General features: G+C 43.1%; 1 protein-coding gene and 1 pseudogene across 3 annotated transcripts in view; both read left to right on the top strand.

Annotated features, from left to right (window-relative positions):
• The window catches only part of LOC127578361 (bcl-2 homologous antagonist/killer-like), an 81,561-nt gene extending 65,834 nt beyond the window's left edge, over positions 1–15,727 (top strand). For all 3 annotated transcript variants that reach the window (XM_052030303.1, XM_052030302.1, XM_052030300.1), the window contains 4 exons: positions 11,937–12,069; positions 12,920–13,063; positions 13,437–13,617; positions 15,364–15,727. In XM_052030303.1, the coding sequence (XP_051886263.1) occupies positions 11,937–12,069; positions 12,920–13,063; positions 13,437–13,617; positions 15,364–15,468 (563 nt within the window). In that variant the 3' untranslated portion in view covers positions 15,469–15,727. The remainder of the gene's footprint in view (positions 1–11,936; positions 12,070–12,919; positions 13,064–13,436; positions 13,618–15,363) is intronic.
• LOC127578660 (uncharacterized) lies at positions 4,260–4,461 on the top strand (annotated as a pseudogene).
• Positions 15,728–19,462: the final 3,735 nt, after the last annotated feature.

Below are 19,462 nucleotides of genomic sequence, written 5' to 3'. Positions count from 1 at the left end.
CTTACTTCATGGTCAGTAGTTAACACCATTAGCTATTGATCACAAAGTCCAGGCCTATGTTTGAATACTTAAGTACTGTGTAGAAGACTGAAAATGTTCACTTTAGCTGACAATTGGTAAAGAAAGCAATCTTTGTTCATTGAAACCTCCAGGTAATAATCTTTTATTGGGAAAAATCATTTATAAAATGTCTTACTGAGCTGTTACCTTATCACATCTAACTTCATCCTGATTTGTAGTGTTCCCTATGGTGGTTACTGTAGCCACCTCCAAAGCTTAAAAAAATGATAGTTCTGTCACTTCGAGGTTGCTACAAGAGTTCAAATAAATTTAGTTTTTGTTTATAAATTAAATGGATTGATGGATTGGTTATGGAAAAAGATTATTAGCCTTTGCCAATACCTGTACGTGTTTAGCAGGAATTACTTTGGCTGCATGGAAGAAGTAACCTTTGGAAGAAGGTATAGATTGAACTAAGATAATACAGAGGTGCTGGTGAAGGCTTTGGATTGTGTTTGCAGAGTATGGAAACACTATGATGTGTGATGAGATCAAATTACATGTTATTCAATGTGAATGGTAAACATTACATCATTCTCCAACAGCAATGTGCTGTGATCAACCAAACAGATAACTTGCAGTCTCTAATTATTGAATTAAGAAATGACCATGTGCTATGACCCAGAACTCTATTACAGTATCATTGACCTGAGAGAGCCACCAATGAAAATGAATAGTAACCAATTTTTTTTGAAAACATTTTATGGTGACAGCAGTCTAAGTACGGTAGAACTATTTACTCCATTTGAAATCTGGAATTCCTGATGATAAGTGTGAATTGGAGGTGTGATGTTTGCATGTGCCTGCTGCCCTTATCCTTCTTGGTAGTAGAGATCACAGGATGACAAAATGCTATCGAAAATGCCTTGATAAATTCCTGTGTGGCATTTTGTAGATGCTATATACTGCATCCATGGTGCACAGGTGAGGGAAGGACATTTGAAATGATGGATGGGGTGCTAAATGTGCAAATTGCTTCAACCTGCAGAGTGTTGAGTTTCTTGAGAATTGCACCCATCCGGATGTTATACCTCACACAAAGAAAGGTGGTTGTTGGAGGTCGATCATCCCAGGTCAAGGATATTGCTACAGAATTTACTTGGGGGTTGTTCACCCAGGCTACTCTAGTAGCTCTCCCAAATCTATGACCTCTACTACCAAGAAGGACAAGGCCAACAGGCAGATGGGAGGGAGCACCACAATCTGCAGGTTCTCCAAGTTACACTCCATCTGCCTTGGAAATATTTTGACGTTCCTTCATCAGCGCCCTATCTAAATTCTGGAAGTCCCTTCCCAATTGCACTATGGGAGTACCTTCACTAGAAGGATTGCAGTAATTCAAAAAGGCAGATCACTGCCACCAATTAAGGATGCACAGTAAATGCTGACTTTGGTGATTATTCTGAAAAATGGCTATATTTTTTGAAAAATCCCATGTTTGAATAATGTCCAGGCCTTGTTGCTTTTAGGCACAGGCTGCTTCATTACCTGAGGAGCTTTAAATGCAGTATATCATTGTACAAACATCAGCAACACATCCTCACTTCTGATCCTAGATCTAGGTATTGAAGATGTTTAGGACACTGCTCTAAGGAACTCTTTGGCTGTATTATTAAATGATACTTCTGGCCAGGAAAACCAATGGTATTAATTGAGCCATCAATCAGATCACTCCATCATTCTTTATTTTCCAGGAAGCAGCAGTGTAATTATGTATTAGTATATTAATTAGCACAAAATGGGTCTGTGAAATGAAAGCTAAGCTGCTCCTTTGTGGTGGCTTCATTTTGATACAGGCTTGGTACTTTTAAAATAGTTGGAAAATCTTTGATATTCTTCCTTTAGTAGTTCAGGGAGGAAGTGATTTCTGCTGATTGATTTCAGCTGAGATGGTGATGGTTGAGGGAAGGGCACTGAATTAGTGGGCTTCATTAAAGGAAAAAGAATAACAGTTACTATTACTGAGAGCTGTCTAGTAGCCTATTTTTGGAACAGCATGTGGATGCCTCTGGCAAAGAACCATCTATGTTAATGCCTCCAAACACACAATGTTAGTTGATGCACAAGGAATAGAGACTTTTACTGGTGCCAGTGAAACTCCTTGGCATTAACAGAGTTTGTTAACTCAGTATCAACAAGGAGCAGGGTTAATTCTTGAAAACTGTTGACAAAGGAAAGCTGTTCAATAGCATACCAATCAATGTGGCAGTTTCATTTTCTGTTGGTACATAGTCAGTGGCTTGTAAATGCATGGTTATTGTTTGCATATATAGTTTTATTAAGCATTTTCTCTTGAGGACTACTGTTCTTTTGTCTGTAGAGGGGCGGGGAGGATTAACTCAACAGGTGTTCTAACCCATTATGCAGTGCAGTTGATTTTGTTGTGCAATGTGTACTTTATTCTCCTAGCAGTTTATATGAGTGCATGTGAAATATGATACTGGAAGTAGTAGAAACTTTTAGCTTACAAACATCAACTTTTCTTTCAAGATGTGGTAGGTAATGAGGAAGTTTGCAGAAAGATATAATATCTTCAAAGTCTTAATAAGAATTAAGTTGCTTTTCTCTGCTTTGTTACTGGCCTGAACATAGCTTGGGCATGCTGTTTTTTTTCTCATGTGAAATAAGGAGATGCTGAGCTGATTTTCTGACAGCCTAGTGCTTTTAATTGTATACAAAAATGTCCCAATTTCATTTGATAAACACCTAGCCCATGGCCCCCTGACCCCTGCTCTTTCCCCTTCCCTTGCCCTCATGACCTGCCCATCTGTACCCCACCACCTTCCCTTTATTCCATGGTCCACTGCCCTCTCCTACTGGATTCCTCCTTCTTCAGTTCTTTGCCTCTTCTACCTATCACCTCTCAGCATCTCTCCCTCCCCCACCCACCTACCTTTCCCCTCTTAGCTGGATTTGCCTATCACCTGCCAGCCTGTGCTCCTCCCCCCTCCCGACCTTCTTATTCTGGCTTCTGCCCTCTTCCTTTCCAGTTCTGATGAAGGGTCTTGACCCAAAATGTTGACTGTTTATTTCCCTCCAACTAGATGCTGCCTGATCTGCTGAGTTCCTCCAGCACTTTGTGTGTGTTGCTACAGGAGACATCCTGATTTGTCATTCTGTGATTCATGTTAATATATACGCTTTTGTAGATGGGAGGGAAAATTATGCAAGTGTATGTGGAGAACCTCTTTCAGGCTCAAGAAAATATGGTTATTTAAAGTCAGTTCCTCATTGGATTTGTCTTAATATTTACAAGGTTAATCTTTATTTTAAATTAACATTTTGTGTTTTCGAAATTCTTCCAAAAGTTTCAGGGTAAGGGAGTCCAAAACTAGGGAATATAGGTTTAGAATGAGAGGGGAAAGATTTAAAAAGGACCTGAGAGGCCGCAGAGGGTGGTGAGTATATGGAATGAGCTGCCAGAGGAAGTGGTTGAGGCAGATGCAATACTATAATTTAAGAAGCATTTGGATAGGTACATGGAGGGGTGGGGCTTGGAGGGGTGGGGCTTAGAGGGATATGGACCGAACACACAAAATTGGGACTAGCTGGGTGGGCACTGTGGTCGGCATGGACTGGTTGGGCCGAAGGGCCTGTATCCGTGCTGTATTGCTCTAAGACTCAGAGTTTCATCCTGTGCACAATTCCATCCCAAATAGAATTCTAATTGTTGCTATGTTGTGGGTTAGAACTCTGCTAACACACACACATACATTCAACCCCTAGGAGAATAAGGTACATGTTGTACAATATAAAATTAACTGCAATATTATGACGATCTCTACTGCAAATGCAGTTCTAACCAGGATGCAAGTCTCATTCCAACAACAGTTTTCTTCCTGGTACAACACTATACTAAGAGCAGCTCCATCCCAGATCAAATTCCACTTGCTGGAAAATGTTGCTTTTCCCTCATTCATAACCAATGAATACATCCAAAACTTTTGCAAGAAGCGACAGTATAGTCCAGACATTATTGTATACCAAGACACCACCACTGAAATGGCACTTGGTCAGCAGCTCAACCAGTTTCAAGAAAGGCTGCTGAGGAACACACTCTCTCTGTGCTTAGGGTCATGTAGTCCAGACATTATTGTATACCAAGACACCACCACTGAAATGGCACTTGGTCAGCAGCTCAACCAGTTTCAAGAAAGGCTGCTGAGGAACACACTCTCTCTGTGCTTAGGGTCATGTGTATCACTTCTCGGCCTTTTGGCTAAGATCAAGTGTAGTATCGATTCGTGGTGGATCTCGACAGATGCCAACATTGAAGAAAAAAGACATCAAGGACTCTTCGCGATCAAGTGGCCGCCTAATGAGAGCTTAACCTGCTGACGCAGAGGAGGATCCTAATGCTGACTGGGAAACCAATCTAACTCCTCAGTTCAGCAAACGACCACATCAGGATGGCAGCAGCGACGAGCTCCTCGGGAGGAGGGATCCGCAACACAGTCCGCATGACGGTGAAGGATCTCAGCAAAGGGAACCCTTTCACGCGGGACCTCTTCATCAGAAAGGTCTTACTGGAGACTTGCAAGTTTGAGGCGAAGGATATCTACTGCCTCCAGGACTTCACGGGTAACGGATACTTCAACGTTACCTTCAAGCACCTGACAGGATGGTAGAAGCTGCTGCAGGACTTTCGGGAGAAGGGGAACGAAGCTCCGCTGTCACTGCTGAAGGTACAGCCTCTCTTCACCCTCCCCACCCAGAAGGAACGTGTGGTAACAGTGCACATGTTTAACCCACGTGTGCCCATGGTGGATGTCCTCACCTTCCTGGCTCGTTACGTCGAGGGAGCGGGAAGCTGCATCGACATCAAGGACCTGTTCGGCATCTGGACCAGCAAACGCCAGGTGAAGGTCAAGCTGAGGGTGGACGCAAATGGATCCATCATCCACCCCACCTCTGTGTTCGCCATTGGAGGGAACCGTGGATACGTGGTGTACACGGGACAACCCAGGGTGTGTCGCAACTGCAGCAAACCTGGACACGTGGCGGCCCAGTGCAGCGCAGTCATCTGCAAGAACTGCAAGCAGGAAGGTCACCAGACAAAGGACTGTCAGGAAAGCAAATGTTGCAGCCTATGCGGGGAAGCAGGCCACCTCTACAAGGACTGCCCAGAACGGGCCTGTACCTCTGCACAGGCAATAAGAGAGGGTGCCAGCACCAACAACACCCCGAGGAACACCGACACACCCCCCCACCAGCACAGTGGCCCCAGAAGAGACCGAGACCAGGGAGGGTGAGGACAGCCCGACCGCCTCAAGCTCCCAACCCCCAGCCACGAACTCCCAGCCCCCTCCCCAAGAGGAGGAGTCAATGGAAGAGGGAGTGGGGGAGGGACAGGGAAAGGAGTGGCAGACTGTGAAGAGGAAGAAGGCGCAAAAGACACCACCCAAGAGACAACGGGCCACAGAAGACAAGGGTACCGGAAAGAAAAGAGTAATGCAGCAGATGAACACCAGCAACCTCTCCTCGTCAGAGGGTGAAAGCAACAGCAGAAGCTGACGACGGAGGCAGAGGAAGCGGCAAAATGGAGGAGAGAACGTGGAAGAGAACCAACAGAAAGGAACAAGCGAGGGAACAACTCTTCCCGTTGCCCCCCAGCTCTGGGAGACCGGGAGCAGCGCGGAGGCCGTCGCCCCCCAGCTCCGGGAGACCGGGAGTAGCACTGCATCTGATGCAACCCAGCACCAGGAGAGGAAAGAAACTGAACCACCAGGGAAAGGAACGGGGCACAGTCGGATCCACCCCCAGTGACACCACCAGCCTCGCCACCAGTGGCCCCATACCCAGGGGGAGACCCCTCCCAGTACCTGAGCCCGGAATCGGTGAGGCAGTTCACCAAAGCTGTGGGCATGAAGGCCCAGGACAAATGAAAATGGACTGTGTAACTGGAACTGAACTCCAAAAGAGCCATGGAGATAAAATTGGCATCTCTAAACGTGCGCAGTGTGAAGTGCACTGCGCGATGTGTTAATGCCTTGCAGTACCTTGGCAAGGTCAAGGTGGATGTGACTTTCTTACAAGAGTGTGGGCTGCCACACCTCCACAACTATCGTATGGTCGGGGGGCAATGATTGTTGCGCTTCTGGCCTAGGGATTCTGATGCGGGGGGGCAACTTCTCAATCACCAAGGTCAGGGAGGTGGGGGGGGGGCGGGGCGGCTCCTTGTGGCAGATGTGATGTACCGGAACACCCTGCTCCGGTTAATTAACGTGTATGCCTCGCCCGTGCGGAGCGAGCGGCTGGCTGTCCTCCAGCAGCTCCCACCGCTACTGGTGATGTCCCGGCCGGTCGTTCTGGCTGGTGACTTCAACTGCATCATCGATGCGGCTGGACGATCCGGCAGTGCCAACAACAGACTGGACAGCACCTCCAGACTCCTGATGGAAATGGTAAAGGATGCCAAATTGCATGACATCTTCAGCACCCCTGCAGGCAGAGTACAGCTGCAACACACCTGGTCGAGGTCGGATGGCTCAGCCCGGTCCCGGATCGACTTCCTGTTCGTGTTGGAGCCAATCACAGTCAGATCCACCAATGTCACGCCGGTGTTCCTCTCTGACCACCGTCTCCCTCAGGCCTCCTGTCACCTACAGGAGGACCAGAAGGCAGGCAGGGGGACGTGGAAGTTGAACGTGAAGCTGCTGACCCCAGAGAGCATTGAGGAACTAAAGAGGGATTACACAGGTTGGAGAACCATGAAACCCCTCTTTGACTCTCCTGTGCACTGGTGGGAAGCAACAAAGGAGAACATCAAGAGGTTCTTGATCCGCAGGGGGGTCCAGAAAGCAAGACAGAGTCAGAGGGAGCTGTGCCAACTCCAGACAGACTTGTAGCAACTCCTCCTACTGCAGTCGAGGGGGGTGGATGTGAGGGAGGAGCTCTGAGAGGTGAAGAGCCGGCAAGCCCAGCTCCACGTCTCTGAATCCTCCAAGATTATTTTCTGATCCAGGGTCTGCTCCATGGAGCTGGATGAGACGTGCTCACGTTTCTTCTTCCAAAAGGTGCACAGGGGAAGCTCTGTGATCCACAGCCTTAAGGAAGAGGACAGCTCAGTAACATCCTCACAGACAGACATATCAAGGATCTGCAGATCCTTCTATGCCAGTCTGTACGACACGAAGGCCACAGGCAGCACAGCCTCCAAGAACTTCCTGTCCTCTATCACGAAGGTCTTAGATGACAGCAAGCGGGAGAGTCTGGACCAGCCACTGACCCTGGAGGAGCTGACTGGCTCCATCCATTCCTTTGAGTCGAATAAAACTCCCAGAAGCGACGGCTTACCAGTGTTGTACTCGGCTCTGTGGGACTGGATGGGCCCGGACCTGCTGGAAGTGTACAACGCTATGCTTTGGGCTGGCAGCATGTCAGAGTCCATGAGGAAGGGTACCATTACCCTCATCTACAAGCAGAAGGGGGAGAGGGAGGACATCAGAAATTGGAGACCCATCTCACTATTGAATGTGGATTATAAGATCCTGTCCAAGGCCATCGCCAACAGGGTCGAGTCTGCTCTGGGACAGGTGATCCACCTGGATCAAACCTGTGCTGTACCTGGCAGGAAGATCTTTGACAGCCTTGTGCTGCTCAGAGATACCATCGCCTACATGCAGGACAGAGGGGTGGACACCTGCCTGGTCAGCTTGGACCAGGAGAAGGCCTTCGACAGGATATCACACACGTACATGTTGGACGTGCTCTCCAAAATGGGCTTTGGGGAGGGAATCAGGAATTGGATCCAACTGCTTTACACAGACATCCGTAGCGCAGTCCAAATCAAAGGGTGGGAAACAGACAGCTTCCCCATTGAGTCTGGAGTCGGGCAGGGCTGTCCACTCTCCCCTGTCTTGTTTGTGTGCTGTATGGAACCCTTTGCCGAATCCATCGGGAAGGACGAGAGCATCAGAGGGGTGACGTTGCCAGGCAATGAGAGCACCCAGGTGAAAACCTCCCTGTACATGGACAACGTCCCCGTCTTCTGCTCTGACCCAAGGTCAGTTAATAGATTGATCAGCATCTGCGACCAGTTTGAGTTGGCATCAGGGGCCAGGGTTAACCGCGCGAAGAGCGAGGCCATGCTCTTCGGTAACTGGCCCAGCTGATCCAACGTCTCCTTAACCGTCAGGCCTGACTATCTGAAGGTGCTGAGGATCTGGTTAAGAGGGGCTGGGGCGTGCAAAAAAATTGGCGGGAGCAGATTGGGAAGGTGAAGCAGAAACTGGGACTGTGGGAACGGCACTCCCTATCAATAACTGGGAAGAACTTGGTCATCAGGTGTGAGATGCTCTCAGGGCTGCTGTATTTGGTGCAGGTGTGGCCTGTTCCACACTCCTCCGGCTTGGAAATCATCTGTGCCGTTTTCCGATTCATCTGGGGATCCAAGATGGAGGGGGTCCGACGGGTCACCATGCACAAGTCCCTGAACAATGGGGGTAAAGGTGTCCCCAATGTCGCCCTCATCCTGATGACCACCTTCATCTGTGGCTGCATCAGGCTGTGTGTGGAACCCAAGTACGTGGGCACCAAGTGTCATTATGTACCGAGGTTCTACCTCTCACGGCTGTTGCAAAGGATGGGCCTGGCCCCGTGGCCACACGGCGTCCCAGTCAGCTGGATGTTGCCGCACTACCTATCCTTCATGGAAAAGTTCTTCCAGACCCATCCCTTGGACCATAAGTCCATCAGGAAGTGGTCAGCACGGAACATCCTGCAGACACTGCAGGAGAAGGACTCGATGGACACTGTGGGGTGGTTCCCGGAGCAGACTGTCCAGACCATCTGGCAGAATGCCTCATCGCCAGAATTCACCAACAAGCACCAAGACCTTGCTTGGCTGGTGGTGAGAGGGGCCCTCCCAGTCAGATCCATCCTGCGTGGTTGGGGCATCACCCCCAGCGCGCACTGCCCCTGGGAGGATTGCACTGGGGACGAGATGGTCGCCCACCTCTTTGCGGGCTGTGGGTTTGTGAGGAGGATGTGGCAAAAGATGCAAGGGTCCTTGTCACGTTTCATCCCCAGCAGCTGCGTAGCGGAGGATTCTCTGATCTACGGGCTGTTCCTGGGGTCGCACACACAAACGGACATCAAATGCTGCTGGAAGGTCATCAACTCGGTGAAAGACGCCCTCTGGTCTGCCCGAAAATTGTTGGTCTCCCAGCACTGCGAGATGTCCGTAGGGGAATGCTGCCGACTGGCATATTCCAGGCTGCAGGAGTACGTGCTGAGGGACGCACTGAAGCTGGGTGCAGCCAACGCAAGGGCTCGGTGGGGAAGGACGACAGCTTAGGGTTCTTTTGCCACAGGAGAAGGAGGGGCAGGGTCAGGTGAGGAAGCCCCTCAAATGTTGTAAATATGGGATTGGGGTATCACCCCAGGGAGCCACACGTATGGCATTGGTGCTGCGTTTTTTATATAAAAAAAGGTAATACTAAGAATGGAACTGTACACGAATGTAAAGGTTTGAACTGCTTTATTAGTGTATATAATTTCTTTTATTATCAATAAAGTTTATTTTGTTTAAAAAAAATTGAAAATGCCAGGCCATCTGCATATTTACACACAGTAACTGCAGGTTAAAAGCACAATTGTCTGCCGTGGCTGACTCTCTAAGATGACAGTTCTTAAAATAGAAGGCTTTACCTCAAACATTGGAGAGATTCGGATCTGTTGCCAAAAGCTTCATAATTGTTCTCAGTGATAGAATCCCTGACGGTGGCTGATGTAACTATGGGTCTTTCCTGTGCGTGATGAGGTTTTCTTCCCATTTAAGATTTGCTCTTCATGTCGAGGTCAACCTGATCTTTGATAAGTGTTTACTATAATGCGATATGCCATCACTGCTAAGCATCAGCAACCTCCATGTATAGGCACACTGCATTCATGGAGCATCATGCCCCAATTTACCAATGGACTTGTCACTCACATTTAAGCTTCTAATTGCATGAGTCAAAACAAAGGAGGTCAGACCCATGTCCCCTCCCTCTCGGTCTCCTTCTCCAGCCCATTCATTGTAGATACAGTCGGCCATGCTACAGCTGGGAAACTGGTTGAGGATTTTGGCTAGATTTCTCTGCCAAACTACCCATGATTGTCTTTTAAAAAATCTTAATGAAATGAAAAATGCTGCGGTATTGGAGTGTGAACTAAAAATGGAAAACACTAGAAATGCTTAGTTGCTCAACAAGCAAATAATTGTAATATTCTGCTGAGACGATAATGAAATATTGAGTGTCCCGTATGTGTATGATGAAGTGGAATACATGGAAATGAAGGATTATCAAAATGGCAGTTAACAATGTGGACACTGTTTGTTTTCAAGCAAACGTGTTTGGAGGGGAAAGTACAATGTATAAACTTGAGTAAGCCTTAGTCTGTTTATATTCTATTGTTCAGTTTAGTATTGTCTGGTCTGTAATTATAGTGAATGCCATGGTGAAAGAAAGGAATATTTACATGATAGTCCAAATTTTGAGGTAAAGCTTGTCTGTGTTTGCTGTCTTTACACAGGGAAACTGACTACTGTAGCTGGAGTAGATACTTGCAGAGCTAAATGTAGAAAGGCAGAAGTTGTTGTCAGAGAGAAAGAGAAGGGTATTCTAGCATCAGCTGTTACAATAATATTACTGGCTGATGTGTTTTACAACCTTTTCCAGAATAATCTTCATGAATCACTGAATTGGCAAACAGGTTTAAATGATTTGATTCTCACCTCAAAGCCCTGAAAATGGTGCACTTTGTTGAATAACCTGTAGATAGGTTTTTTATTTGCAGCTTCAAAACTTCTGACCCTAAAATTAATGATTTTATATGTGTGGATTCCAATTTTCAGAATTATTTCAAAATTCTGTACTTCTTAAAAACACATTGTTTTGTTTGTTATTTCAACTTGTCCATTAATCTTGGATGAATGTTCTAATCTTTATTCCACCTGCATGCATATCCTAAGAACTAAAAAGCTGGATCAAATTTATGAAAACTCACTATTAGCCAAGTTTTAGATAAGATTCATTCTGGTAGCACACACAAATTAATTTTTTTAATCTGTTATCTTCACAATGGGTAAATGCAACAGTAAATCAATAATAACAACAGAAAATACACTGCAGGTTAGGCAGCATCTGTGGAAAGATAAATAGAGTTAGATCAGTTCTGATGTAAGCTGAACTATCATTAATGTGGGTGAGCACTGTTTGAAGGGAGTTGGTCTGCAAGATGGATGTTGCTAGCAATAGTTGAATTGCTGATTCTAAAATTATCAAGTACGATAAATCTCGTTTTCAATTCTTTTCATCTGTAGCCGTATTATTAGGAATACTGGCACCAATATAAAGTTCCAGATTTTGCGGTAACTGGTAGTTAAGTGGCACTAGCCATTCATCACACCTGCACGCTGCTGGGTGTTCACCTTCAGATTATGCTACTGACAGAGCACATCACCTATACATGGGATCCATGTGAGCAGATTGAACTATCCTCGAGTCATAGGCTAGCCTAGAAAATCAGTGTCTCCTCAATAGGATCAGTGGAGATTTCTTGATGTAACAGAACTTGGGGTAAAGTACTTGTTTTGGGAATCTGGTGTCAAGTTTGTGGATGATGTGGCCCACTCACATGAGCAGGTTGAACACGCTCAAAGCTGTAAGCTGTAGATATTGGCCTGTAAAGGGACTCTGACATTGGTTCACCTATCTTGCCAATGGATTTTGAGGATTTTTGTGGTGATAACATTGTAATGTTAGTTTTCCAGTTTCTCGAGGTGCCAGCAATAGACAGTCAACCTCTCTCTAAATAGTTGTAGGAGATGTAGGAGTAACCATGTTAACGTGTAACGTGTTATTCTGTTTGTTTTTCTCCCCCATATATAGAGCAGAACAAGGTGGAAGAAGCAGATGACATTTTTCAGAATAATGTCCACTGCCAATATCAGAATGAGGTAGAAGAGGATCTAAACAATGGAGTGACGATGCCTGGCACACCAACAGTTGCGGACCTTACCAGGTATAGAGTTGTACAACACCAGAAGTGGGCCCTTTGGCCCACTATGTCCATGGCAACCTTCTTGCCCATCTACACTAATCCCATTTGCCCACATTAGGACCATAGTCTTCTATGCCTTGCCTATTTAAGTGTCACCTTAAACCTATTCTCTCTTGTTTTTGATACCCCTATCCTTATGCCTCTCATAATCTTGTATCAGGTTGCCCTTCACGTCAGGGAAAACAAGCCCAGCCTATTTCCAATCTCCCCCCATAACTAAAGTCCTCCAATCCAGACAATATTCTGGTGAATCTTCTCTGCACTTTGTCCAGTAGTGAATCTCCTCTGATTTCAAAAGTGCCCCATTAATGCATTCTCTCTCAGAGCCTGGAGATCGTGCATGGAGTACAGTTCTGTTTCTCAATACAAAATTTCTGTGATGTTTTCGTATACCATTTACATAATAATTTCTATCAGCTTTGGCTTAATTAGTAGTGTTAGCCCCTCAGAGTCAGAGGAGATGGGTTCACAGAATTGAGCACAAAGCTCTATGTATCTGCATCATCTTATGTTTGGAGCTAATGATTGATAGTTGAGACTCAACTTTTTATCCTTTTGAAAATGTTCAAAATTTCAAAGATGTGTCACCATTATGAAGTAAAACAGTATTCCAGAAGTGTCTTAGTTCTGGTGCTAAAGTTCTAGCCTGAATGGAGAAGGACAGTGAAGAGGAGAAATGGAAGAAAGTAAATGGTGTTCTGTCCACAGATTTTGCTTTGAGGTCATTAGGATCTGAAGACTTGTTTATTAGATATGGTATAAAATTAATCTTTGGATTGTTTGGTAATGAGTTTTAATGTTATCTGCTCAGTTCCCCAGTGGAAATAGGGCATCAGCTGGCAATTATTGGAGATGAGCTCAATCATCAAAAGAACAGAGAATTTCAAGCTGCGCAGGTTCGCCTTCCTTTCACATTTGAACGTGGATATGAGTCCTTCTGCAGAGTTGCTGAAAGGTAAGTTTACAGTTTGAGATCAATAAATGTCTTAAAAATCTAACATAGCAATTTTGTCACTGTCCTTTAGTTCTTAATATTTGATATAACGTAGGTTGGCAATAGTGTAATCCCAACACCAGCCTTAAAAGACTCCATGGAGCTGCCAAGTGGTGCTGATTTATTCCATTATACTTCCAGTCTTTGTAAAGGAAAGTTCATAAGTTACTAAAGAAGATGGAATAACTTAGAGCAAATGGAACCACCTTGTAAGAAGACAATTTTCTAAAGCTCAACTGCATAACACAACTAAAGACAAATATTAATGTGACATGATTATTTATGTAAATATATGTAATTATAACAGTTTTTATAACAATTTTCAACTGCACAGATTATTTGATAATGAAATAAACTGGCATCAAACAATCACCCTGCTAAGCTTTGGATACAAGAGTATGAGATATGTCTTTCGGGAAGGAATCATGGAATCTTTTGGCAGAGTTACAGAACCCATTGCAAAGATTGTAGCAAAGAATCAAATCACTCAATGGATTGCTGAGCAAGGAGGCTGGGTAAGTACACATTAAAGTATGGGTGTTATGAGTATGATTGAGTTTCTGCCTCATTTGTTTATTAATTGAGAAATTTTGAAGGAAAAGTAGGACCGATTCCAAACAGAATTGTAAACATAAGGGGAATGTTAGAGTCAGGAAGGTTTAGATTTGATGAAATATATAGGGTGTATAATGGTGTCAACAGAATATCTATATCCATGTCAGCAACAGGAGATGGGACTATTGCTTTTCAAAGGGAAATAGCCAAAAGGCTACTCACTTTATTTTCCAGAAAGGTAGTTGTCTCTCAGCTTCACCATAAAGGCCAGCATTTTCCATTTCTTGCTCCCCCCCCCCCCCCCCCCCCCCCCCCCAGTGTGCACTATCTCATTCTAGTTCCCATCAAATTGCATCTTCCACCTGACATTTAAATAGATGGGACATCAGGTGATCAAGATTGTGCTCACTGGTGACTTGCCACCTGATCTTTTTATGTCTTAGCTAGGTTATCTTTTACAACCAACATTCCCTTTGAAAATTTGAAATAATCTCATTCCCATGATAATATAATTTAGACACATGGGAATTATTTCATCAAAATACAACCTCCAACACTTGCAAAGAGGACACTACTGTTTTAGCAATGTACTGGCCTTCTAAGCTTATTGCTAATGCCATTGCCATGGTTGTACCTACTTTTTGGACAGTTGAGTTTGCGGCTTGATGTCTGTCGCCATTCTGCAATCTTGAGTGGGTCAAGAGCAATGACTAGCCTTCAACTGATGGATCTAGAGGTCATGTCCCAGACTACCTTGATGGACTTTTGGCAGCTTGTTGCTGTTAATGGCCTTTGAACCTTTTAAGTGTCTTTGGATGAAACAATTGACTTTCTAATCAAGGTCAATGTTTCCACTCAAATGAACAAGATTGCAGTACGTACATCAGCTACCCTTGTAAAATTAAGGGGTAGATGTAAAGTGCGTTGTGCCGATCAACTCGGGACATTTGTGCTCCACCCTTGCATTCAGTGCTGACTCCAGCAAGAAATCCGAAGTGCTACCATCTGTTTTGAACCACCAGATGAACAGCAGCTTGATCCAGCCCTTTATTGATATAAGTATAATATTAGTAGTGCAAATTGTGGGCACGTTCACTTGACATTCTTGGGTTTGCTCATTTGATTAATTTTGCCTTGCCTCTCCAATGGTTACCACACAGTTGCTCTGAGGTGTTTATAGATGGCAGCTATTGAGGGTTGATTTTGTTTACATTGGTATTTCTGTCGTTTGGATGTGCACATGAAATTGTATTTACTTAAATTCAAATAACGAAAGGCTTCAGAGCAACCACAAATAATTAAAAAGTATGTAACTTGGCTTGTTCTTACCTGCCTGCCTCAGAGGAAATGCTTACAGCTCATGGGCAGAATTCCTCAGTGTAATTACTAGATGATATGCTCCATTGCTGGACTCCAAGCAGAGTACAATAGCAGAACGTAGTGCAAATTTTGCCAGCAAGAATATGTAAGCAAGTTCAGGACTTCTTTATGGATATGCATATGCCAAAGTCCTGAACTTGCTGGCATTTGTACAGATAAATAGCAGCAGTTTTGTGGGAAACCTCTAGCATCTACCACTGAAATAGAGGAAGTGTAAACCATTCTCTTATTAAACCCCTGCTAGAAAGGAAACCCAATAACAGAGTAGATGCAGTTTGTAACATATGGTTTGTTAATTTGAGTTCTCTTTTCTTGTTGTTTTACAGACCACTGCCCTTTCTATTGAGAATGTCATCTTGAAATGGCTGTTTGGAATCTTTGTGGTTGCTATGCTGGGTGTGGCAATTGTATGCAAGATTTACAAACCATAAACCAAGTGCTATGCTGGATTGTCAAAGCTGGTCTTGGCCAAGCAGTGTATTTGCTCACTTCACCCAGGTGGTGGAGGTCTTTTTTTTATTGTCAAATTTGAATAATGGAAATAATGTTTCCTAACTTTTCTTTAGATATTTAAGATTTTTTGGGAAAAGTGCTGGGCCACACTTACATTTTCTAAACTTTTAAAAATATAATATAATGAAATTAAATGTATGACCGTTACTGGTAACTGTCTACATTGATTGCTTGAAATGGGTGTTTGTGGTAGTTTTTCATGTTGTTTTCAAAGTTACAGCCATGATCATGGTCATGCCATTGCATTAGAAGTTACATATCCAGGAACGCTAAAATACCTCTTTGAAATGATGTCCATTTCTAGATAGAACCTTTTAATGGACAAAATTGTATCACGAGCTCTTGGCAAACAATGCTTTGTCTTGATTTTGATGGTAGCATTAATCTATACAAAATATTACAATTTTAACACTTTTACCTGATGACAACAGGGCAATTTAACAGTTGAAAAGATGGAGTGGTGTAGTTGAACAGAATATAACCTTGCTCTTTCTGTTACATTGTCAAGATACATGATAGTTCTGAGCCAGTATAAATATGCAGAAGGATCCCAAGGTGCATTTACCTGTGAATTTAACCCTAGGTTATGCTGAGTGCTGGATCACTAGAAAAACACAGTGGAGCAAGACTTGAATGCACAGGAAGTTTTTTTAGAAATGACTGTAGTTTTCATGTGAGGCAGGAGCATCAGGTGTCCTCCTCCTTGTTAACCTATTTTATTCGAGTTTCTTCCCAACCATCCTTTAGCATGAATGCTCAGAATCCTTTCCTTGAGGCCCTACTGGTGGTCTCCTGCCACCCTAAATCCTCCTCTCTTCCTCTATCCACCCAACAATCCCTGCCATTTAGGCTATGGTCCAAATGGAAATGAGGCTCAGGGGTTAAACACTGTCCACGCCTCTAGTGTCACCTCCCACGTGCTGGAATGCTAGTTCAATGTTTTGCTGTCTGATTCCACTTTGGGCAAATGCAAGGAAGGCTGAAACATGGCCCAATGGATACTTCAGGGGCTGAAAGCTAAACTACTAAAGGTTTATGTCAAAACAAAACCATCCAAGGAATTTGGGTCACAACATTTAACAGCACTATTGTGGACCAAATTTAATTATAACAGTGGAGTGTGTTTTTTTAAAAGTGGTGTTTATCCAGAATGAGGCAGAATTGTAATATATTAATTCATCTTCTGAGTGAGCCCCATTCTGTTTCTGTAGGCTGAGCAGTGTCACTTTGTTGTGACGCATTAGGTATTGCACACTTGTATTATGTGACATTTCTTAAGCCCCTACCATCCTCATCAATCACACCACTCTGCCTTCCAGTTCCTCTCCACGTTCACCCTCCCGTATTGTGTTTCATGCAACCAGAATAAATGAACAAGGACATCAGCTATATCTAGAGAAGAAATAAGTTTGGATACAAGCTGCACTTCATCCATTACTCTTTCTTATCTTAAAATCTTGTCTTTTAAAACTCTGCTACTATTTCCTGTCTTTTATTTTTGTTCATTTCCTTGTTACTGTTTTCAACCTCTGGCACCCTGTACAATGGATCTTTGTGCATCTTTACAGTAAGAAAGAAGCTGGTGATGATCACTAAATTTGATTCAAATACCTCTTGATCAGTACATGGCATTTTGCTAAATGAATTAAATTTCCTTGATGCTTTTAGTTAACCATTGATATTCAAAGTGTAATATGATTTTATTCATGCCAGCCTGTCTCTCATATCTATTTATAGAAACTTTGCATGTAGATGTATGCTTTGTCTACAGAAGCTTATTTTCTGTTTGTACTTTCTGACACACTTTTGCATTGGCTAGTCAATTCAAAATTCCTATGTTCATATTTTTTAATGAAAACTCCCAAGTTAACTTGTCACCATACAGCTGGAGAATTTCCTGTCTGTGACAATATTATTTCCCCACAATATATATATATACTTGAAACCAAAAATTCTAAAGTCAAAGTCGAGTTTATTGTCATATGCACAAGTACATGTATGCACAGATGCAATGAAAAACTTGTTTGCAGCAGCATCGCAGACACACAGCATCATATAAGCAGCATTCACAAGAAAAACATAAATCACACGCTTTTTACAAGAACACAAATAGAACAAAAAAAAGTCCACTTTGAAAGTGATCGTAGTGTTTCTAAAATACAAAACAAAGATTTAATGAAATAAAGTAAGTCATTATTCAATCTCATTCTGCTGAAGTGATTACCACCAGCTCGTTTTTACCAAAAACGTAGCAATAGGTCTGATATGCAAGATGTCACCAAAGCGGAAAAGAGTAACGGAAATTACTGAAATCCATAAGTGATGGTGGCTTCTTTGTATGCAAGATTGCAAGCTGTGAATTATCTTCAATTAACATAATATGATTTACCTACCAAACAACTAAATCCTTACTTAGCACATAATATAGTCAAAATTGTCTCGATAGGCAGAATCTTATGTAATTGAATGACCATTTTCATGAAAAATGATTATACATTTGCAGGCATGATTGCAATGTGAAGTGTATTTGGTGTTTTTTTACAATAAGCATTACTATCTTGATTTAGATAGAATGAGTGTCGTAGGACTCATCAGTTGCCACCACTTTCAGGGAAGATACCTCGCATGATACTTAAATATGAAAGAACATTACAAATTACATTCCTTTATATATTTTATTCGTGATTCTTTGAATACTGAAATAAACATTTTCTTCCTTGACAAAAACTGCTAAAAGTTATGAATTAAAGACTGATAAATCATTGAAATGCTAACTAGAATTCACTTGGCTGAATAAAGAGAAAATGAATATGAATTCAGTGTGGGATCTTAAACAATAACTAGAGGATTAAATTCACAATAAATGATAGATATTTAACATTATTTTAAGACAAGATTTTCTTTTTCTGTGTGGAAAGTGCTCCAATACTGCACACCAGTCTTGCACTAGCTCAGTTGAATTAGTTGTAAACATCTCAATTGGACCAAATCTTCTGAGGTTAAGTTCCATTTCAGGATTGGATCACATCATTCAGGGTCACTCTGTAGTACAGTGCTGAGGAAGTACTTCCCTAATTACCACTGTACTCACTGATTTACTTGACACCTGGTCTGTCAATGCCTCAGTTTTAAAATTTCCCTTCATTTGTCTTATCTCAATAACCTGCCAGGAAATCTCTTCCAATTCTGGTTGCTTGTATATCCCAGATTTTAATTATTACGCCATTGGCTGGTGTGTCTTCAGCTAGCAAGGGCCAAGCTTCTGGAATTCTCTTCATAAATCTACCAGCTTTTCCGTTAAGTTGCTTTTTGAAAACTTGCCTCTTTGACCAAAACCTTTGGTTGTCTGTCCTAACACATCTTTGATGGTTATGAAATTTAATTGTATAATACCCCTATGCAGCACCTTGGGATATTTTACTGCATTAAAGATTCTGTACAAGTGCAAGATGCTTTTTGCTCAACAAAGCTTTAATTCCTCATAGGATTGTACAGCACGGAAACAGGCCCTTTGACCCAACTAGTCCATGCGTTCCTGTGCAATGTAAAAGTATTCGCCTGTTTCTGCACAAGCTTTGCATTCCCAAAAGATTCAATATATCCTACAGATTGTCTCTTAAAAGTTAGTAACATATAATTAACTGTTTTGTAAAATGCATGCGTGCCTTAGAACCATGAGATACATAGTGTGTATAATTACACTAAAAGAGGTCAAAAATTTCTTCAATATACCACCAAGGAGTGACATTTAAGGCACTGAATTTAAGGAGTGTAATTGTATTTCACCTACAGACATTCAAAGTGCTTTTCTTCTTTTGTTGAAGTTAAACTAGGCCAGGACATACACAGTGAAGGGCAGGGCTCTAGGGAGTGTTGTTGAACAGAGACACCAAAGGGTACAAGTACATAGTC

This window comes from Pristis pectinata, chromosome 15 (assembly GCF_009764475.1).
Source record: "Pristis pectinata isolate sPriPec2 chromosome 15, sPriPec2.1.pri, whole genome shotgun sequence".
Lineage (NCBI taxonomy): Eukaryota > Metazoa > Chordata > Chondrichthyes > Rhinopristiformes > Pristidae > Pristis > Pristis pectinata.
Note: the sequence above shows the minus strand (reverse complement) of the source record. Positions and strands in the feature narration are given on the sequence as shown.